The 7,356-nt window shown below is 42.3% G+C and overlaps 1 protein-coding gene across 1 annotated transcript; it reads left to right on the plus strand.

Annotated features, from left to right (window-relative positions):
• Window positions 1-1,694: 1,694 nt before the first annotated feature.
• On the plus strand, window positions 1,695-4,214 carry LOC119519281 (disintegrin and metalloproteinase domain-containing protein 1a-like). Its single transcript, XM_037816866.1, has one exon. It carries the CDS (start codon window positions 1,776-1,778, stop codon window positions 4,212-4,214), a length of 2,439 nt encoding a protein of 812 aa, XP_037672794.1. The 5' UTR covers window positions 1,695-1,775.
• Window positions 4,215-7,356: the final 3,142 nt, after the last annotated feature.

Genomic DNA, 7,356 nt, shown 5'->3' on the forward strand with positions numbered 1-7,356 from the left:
AATGGATAAACAAAATGTGGTCTATCCATACAATGGAATGTCATTCAGCAGTGAAAAGGAATGTACTTCTGATACTTACTACTACATAGATGAGTTTTGAAAACATTATGCTGAGTGAAAGAAGCCAGACACAAAATGCCAAATATTTTATGATTCCATTTATATGCAAGGTCCAGAAGAGGCAGTTATAGAGACAGAAAGTAAAGTAGCAGCTTCCAGGGGCAAGGAGGGGATGGGAAAATGGGGAGTTATTGCTTAATGGGTACAAAGTTTCTGTTTAGGGTGATGAAAGAGTTCAGGAAATAGTAGTGATGGCTGAACATCATTGTGAATGTACTTAATGCTACCGAGTTGTACACATAAAAATGGTGAAAATGGTAAATTTACAATTATGTACATTTCATCACAATCCATGAAAAAAAAAAAAAGCCAAAAGGGGCATCATACTTCATGCATAAGTAAAAAGATTGGCCTCATAGAGGAGAAGGGACAATTCATTCATTATATAGGAGGGAAATACAGATGTAGATGGATTTATCTGGGGCCTACAAGTGGAAGTTCTCTAAGGATTGCTTCTATATTTAGGCTAGAAGAAATTATTACAGTGAAATGACCTGCTAAATACAGCAGGAGGTAAATCTGGGGATCATGAATGTGTGATTGACTGGTCAACATGGTTATGTTTTCCTGAATGCATTTTCAGCTACTTGGGGCAGGCATGAAACAAGTATAAATAACCTACAACACATTAGACAGTGCAACATCTGAACTTGGGAGTCATATTCATTCAGCAAATAATTTTTGTTCATCTACTCTGTGGTAAGCAGTCCTGCAGGCCTGAGGCTATATGGATGAAAAAACAGAAGTGGTCACCAAAAACAAGAAGATTACATTTTAATACAGGGGAGACCTTTAGAATGCCTAGCCTTCAATAGGCATAATTTTAGAAAACCAATACGTCAGGGCCATCCCTACAAGGGTGTGTTCCGGAGATACTAGTTAATGCAGGGCCAGCCCATAATAGGATGCTGATGTTGCCATCTCTCATAGGCAACACTGGGACAGTGCCATAAGCAGAACTTGAGACTCTGAATTTTGATGGAACTAAAAAGTAGGAGTATGGTCCTTTGTATCATAGATTCATCTGCCCACTGGTGTCTATCTTGGGGCCTGGGGCAGCCACCTCACTTGCCTAATCTAGAAAGACTGTCCTGTGAGATGTGAGCATCATTATAATGCCTCACTGAGAAAAAAAGAATGCCACAGGTTAAGATGGATGATGAGCTACAAAGCAAGAGATTTAGAAGGGAGGAAATGGACAATAAAGTGTGCTCTCCAAAGAGATCTCCAAAGGCTCTGGTGTGGAACACTTGGGAGTTAGCTGAGCAACTGACGATTGGATGGGGTGGGGGAGGGGTCTCCCACAGGGCCCGAATGAGGAGGGCATGGAGATTTCATTTCCTCTCTCAATGTGCAGTCTTACATCTTAGACTCTGAAGTCTTTCTTCATGATCATTTTCTCCATGATGTCAACAGGAGCTTAGTGAAGGAACACTGAAGCTGATGCTGTGGATGGAAGTTAGGGAATAAGGAAATTACCCGAAGGATAATTGGAAAGATTTGGGGAAACGCAGCCAGAAGGCCTCACCTCTCATAGGTAGACAGTAGCCACCCTTTACGTAGTTAACATAGATCTGGAGCTAATGTCTGAATGTCTGAGGGAGAGCTGCTGCTGATGGACATTGGCCTGCATCATCAACTGATTCATTTGGGCCATGTTGATGGCAGCCTTACTGAGAGATGCTGTCTCCATCCTGCTTTCTCTACAGAAAAACCAAGTGCCCTTGGAAGAGGGTAAGAAAAAGTTTCAGACTTGGGCTACAAAGAAGAGGGACTTGAGTCTGGGGCTAGTACCTGAACCTTCAAGTGCCAGAATGAGCATCATGCTGTTGGTAGTGGTGATTTTTCTGCCAAGCATGTACTGTGACTTGGCATCAGACTATTATTCTTTCTATGAAATAATCATTCCCAAGAGGCTGACAGTTGAGGGAAGGGATGACCCAGTGGACAAGGCATCCTATGCACTATTTATGCAGGGCCAGAGGCAGGTGATTCACCTGAAGGTGAAGAAAGACTATTTTGTGAGTAATTTTCCAGTCTACAGCTACCACAATGGGATCCTCAGGCAGGAAATGCCTTTTATCTCACATGACTGCCATTATGAAGGTTACATAGAAGGAGTCCCAGGTTCTTTTGTTTCTGTCAACACCTGTTCAGGCCTCAAGGGCATCCTGATTAAGGAGGAAAAATATTACAGCGTTGAGCCTATGAACTCTTCAAGGAGGTTCGAACATGTGTTGTACACCACGGCACAACAAGCTCAAGTCTCCTGTAGCATCACTTCCGAAGAGAGTCAAGGGGTGTCCAGCAACTTGCAACAAGGGAGCAAGAAGCCTGGTAAAGCACAGACTCTGTCCTACTTGTGGTCACACACCAAATATGTGGAGATGTTTGTTGTGGTCAACAGCCAGCGGTTCCAAATGTGGGGCAGTAACATCAATGAGACAATCCAGGGAGTAATGGACATCATTGCTCTGGCCAACAGCTTCACTAGGGCAATAAACACAGAGGTGGTGCTGGTTGGCATGGAGATTTGGACCGAGGGGGACCTAACCGAAGTCACCGTGGATTTGGAAGCTGCACTCAGCAATTTCAATAGCTGGAGACAAAAGAAGTTTCTCAATCGTGTGAAGTATGATGTTGCCCACATGATCGTTGGGCATCATCCCAGAGAGAATATGGGACAGGCATTTCTCGGTGGTGCCTGTTCAAGTGGTTTTGCTGCAGCTGTTGAATCCTTCCACCATAAAGATGTCCTCCTGTTTGCAGCACTCATGGTCCACGAGCTTGGGCACAACTTGGGTATTCAGCATGACCACTTGGCCTGCATTTGTAAAGATAAACACTTTTGCCTCATGCATCAAAATATCACTAAAGAAAGTTTCTTCAGCAACTGCAGCTCTGACTACTTCTACCAGTTCCTCCATGAACACAAAGGGGCCTGCCTATTTAACAAGCCACGGCACACAGGCCGCAAACGCAGAGCTGCCAACTGTGGAGATGGTGTGGTGGAGGAAACGGAGGAGTGTGACTGTGGTGCTGCCTGTGGCAATCATCCGTGCTGTGACACAACATGTAAACTGAAGAAAGAAGCAGAATGTAGTCAAGAACTCTGTTGCACTATGTGCAAATTAAGCAAAAAGGGACATTTGTGTCGCCCTGCTCTGGATGAGTGTGACCTCCCAGAGTACTGCAACGGTACCTCCAAACAATGTCCCGCAGACAGCTACCTGCAAGATGGCACAAACTGTGAAGGAAATTACTATTGCGTTGGGGGTCGCTGTAGGAGTCCTGATGAACAATGTAAAGAACTTTTTGGGCCTGAAGCAACTTCTGCCCCACAAGATTGTTACACTTCATTCAATCAGAAAGGAGACCGGTTTGGAAACTGTGGTCGTTCCAGCACAAATGGCGGAACCTATGTTAGGTGCAGAGATGATAATAAATTGTGTGGGAAACTTGTATGTTCAGGTGTTAGAATTTTACCAGAAATCAAACTCCAACATACATTGATCCAGGTCTCTAGAGAAACTGATGAGTGCTGGAGCATGGATGCCTCTGGAAGTCCTGATAACCCTAAAGATGGAGATGTGACATTTGGCACTTACTGTGCCCCCCAAAAAATCTGCACGAATTATTCCTGCACCGATGACATCATGCTCAACTACGACTGCAAACCAGCTGAAATGTGTAACGGGAAAGGCGTTTGCAACAATTTAAAGCACTGCCATTGTGAGGCTGGGTTTGCTCCCCCTGACTGCAAAAAAGAAGGAGATGGTGGTAGTGTTGACAGTGGAACCCCTGGCAAACAAACAGAAGACAAACAAACACAAGAAGGTGACAAGAACAAACCTAAAGAAAATGAAGAAGCCATTGCAAGGTCATTACTCGCACTATTCTTACTGTTTATTATAGCACTGTTAATACTATGCATTACATGTGCTGTCTTCCAAGGTAAGCCAGCTGCTAAACCAGCAGAAGCTCCTCCAGTGATCCCAGGAGAGGCTGTGCCAGAAGAGGCTGCAGCACCGGAAGGGCCAGAAGAGGAATTAGTAGAAGAAGGAGAGGAAGAAGAAGAGGAAGAACTTGAGTAAGAAAATGAGTAGTGGAAGGATGAAGCCAAATATATCAAACACCAGAGAAACTGGGAGGGGAGGAGAGGCTCAGTGAAGCAAATATTAACCGGGAATTGATGGCACCACTTGCTCTGATGGGCACTGTATGGTCTGAAGATATAAACAAATGTGGAAAGGTTCCCCCCCACTTTCAATACTCATTTTAATAATTAAGATATTACTTCTTTAAATTAATATATTAAATATTTCACTGCTTAACTTTCTCACATTTCATGAGAGAATTTCATTTGAATACTTCATGCATCTTTGACATCCATGCCCTTGTCTCATTGAGCCAATTTTTCAGTCACCAGACACTGTCTTCCAGGACATGCCATGTTCCATCTAAGTTGTTTGAGATATACTAGTTTCTGTACCTGCATTTATTCTTATTACTGGAATGTTCTTCACAGGTAACTACCTATTACATTAGGACAGTTTTTTTATATGATTGAATTTGTCCTATAAATGTGCATTCATGAAATGAGAAGGGGTTTTTAAGTACAAAAATAAGAGCCTGTTTTCAAATGAGGCATTTCTTAAAATTCATGGTAGTGTAGTACAGTTATTGAGACTACTTTTGTTCTGGAGCTCTGTGGGAGGGCATAGATCTGATAAGACAAAAAAACCTGACTTCTCTTGGATCAAGAGGTCAGAGTTAAAGTTTCCCAACTTCCCAAATCTGGCAGATGTTTAACATGGTGTATATTTGATTTATTACTTCCCAGTATTTCCATGTCCTTCCTACAGCAATACTCTCTTTTTAGCTATTTTTTGTCTAGTGTATGTTTTATAGATCAGCCTCCTTAATAATGTTAGTGGGAGAAATTTCAGACCCCCAGCTATCTCATGACAGATGAACATCATGTGCCGGTGGCAGAGAGTCATTCCAGTATCCCTTTGTTTGTAAACTTCTTGGTATCAGGAACCTGTGTTTATACTTACTATAAAACAAAACAGAGGCATCCATCACAGTGCTGAGTACATGTATGAAATTAATATTTTTCTCTTTTATTTTCCTTTTTATTTACTGAAACTAAAACCTTGCTGACTGACACTTAGAAGGAACCTCTCCTATTACAGTTAGAGGTAGTAGTTACTTCTCTGTGAAGAGAGCACAAAGGAAGTGTACTAACAACACTACTTAGTCTGTGCCAGACGCTGTGCTAAACACTTTGGATTAATTGTCTTAATTTACTCCTCCTAACCACCCCCTGAGATCCCTATTTCATAAGTGAGGAAATGGAGGCCAAAGGCTGACATAACTTGTTGTAGAGCTAGTAAATGATGGTAACTAGATCCCTCTTGAAGGATGACTCAATCTATATTCTCTAATGCCTCCGTGAGCCTTTTATGTAACAGAAGGGATGGCAACACACTCAGTATGTCCTTAATTGCCCAGAACAAGGCTTCCTTCTCAGTGACTCCAGTGAAACAAAAGCCTTACAAATGGATGCTGATCTCTCTTTTGAATCACCACATTGTGTAGTATTATCTATTAAAGTATCTTTTCTCCTATTAAGAGTCTGACATCTTGGAGTTGCAGGTTTGAACTTATTGAGCTCTGTGGGTCCAGCACATTGTAGGTACTCAACAAATGTTTACCAAGTAAAGGACTTAACCAGAACAACCTTAAAATATGGGTTCAGATTCATGCCTTGGGCAGGATGGTCCTTGCCATGGCACAAACAGTAATCTTGATTAGGTACAATATTATATCAACATATTTATAAACTGTGAATTGAATCATAACTGCAGAGAGTGAAGAGTTAAGCCCATCAGGAGAGGGAAGTGACCAGTTTTAATGTGGGCAGGGGTAAGTAAGTAGGTGTAACAAAGGGTCTAAAAGTCCTGGGTACAAGGGTCAGCATTTCCTGTTAAGTCCAGGTAACAAGAGTCCATTCTGTACAGTGTGACTACCTCTAGGAAGTACACCCTTTGATCTGGTTCCTGTCCCCAGTGTATGTGGGGTATTCTGAGGAATTCTGACCCATTTCACCTGTCCGTCTTGGTCACTCGTGCCCCAGTCAACTACTGCCCCAAGGGTTCTGATGGTGACTTCTTGCCATCCTTTACTTGCCCTGCCTGGGCTCCTGCATTCTCTCTGTGCTGCTTCAAGACATCAAGACCCAAGCCCTTCCTTTAGTTCCCCAAAGCACAGCCAAGATCAGTCTCTAGATTTTTTTCCCCGAGATTTGGGGAAAGAAAAAGAAATTACAATGTAGAACAGAAAATACGTTTGAGTGCTGCAGATACTGATGCTCTTAGAATCATGCCACTCCCCTGGGGAACTTGATAGGCAATGTCTCTCCTTGGCCTTGACATGACATCCTTATTTGTGGGAATGCCTTTTGTAATGTCCTCCTAACATGGAGTCAAACTCCACTCCCTTTTCTGGGACCCAATGAAAGGAAAACAAAACAAAACAAAACAAAACAGAAAACCAGATTACATCATCATAACCTCATAAGGGTGAAATTCTGCTCACAATAAAGACAAAGTGATATATTAGGTTAAAAAAAATTAGCCTCTTGCATCTCCAAACTTCATTCCTGAAAAGCTGGAGGCATGGGCTTTATGTAAGGGAATCGAGGTAAAGGGATAAGGTGCAAGAGTGCAGGAAGGGAGCACCTCTTGAGGTCCACGGCCTATGGAGTCTTGAAGTGTTGACGTCATTCATTTATTTTGGTGATTTTGGAAGGCCAAAAGTCTCAATGAAGTGTTTTCTTAAAAAAAAGAGCTGTCTTCCTCCACCAGTGAATTTGCAAAATGCCAAACAACTGCAAACTTTTCACCCTGCTCCTAGATATTAAGCTTTCAAAATACGTAAGGCCCTTTCTCAGACCTCCATTATACATGTATCATGCCTCCTAGTGGGTTTACTCAGCAATGGGGAGAAGAAACTTCCGAAACTATCTCCCATAAATATAAATATGCATGATCCATCACCCTATGCCATGTATTAGGGAAAAGCTTTCCGTTGCAAAGGCTGCTGGGGAAAGAAGAAGCCTAAATACTTAGACACAGAACCATATGTATGAGACAGATCTTGGGTCTTTCAAACTTTTGACATGAAAAACTATAATTATAGAAATTTCAAAGCCTTGGCAATTTTTGTTTA

Source organism: Choloepus didactylus, chromosome 23, assembly GCF_015220235.1.
Source record: "Choloepus didactylus isolate mChoDid1 chromosome 23, mChoDid1.pri, whole genome shotgun sequence".
In the NCBI taxonomy this organism is placed as follows: Eukaryota; Metazoa; Chordata; class Mammalia; order Pilosa; family Megalonychidae; genus Choloepus; species Choloepus didactylus.

What these genes read in the sequence shown, in the direction of transcription:
- LOC119519281 (XM_037816866.1), top strand. Translation starts at nt 1,776, where the DNA reads ATGTTGATGGCAGCCTTACTGAGAGATGCTGTCTCCATCCTGCTTTCT.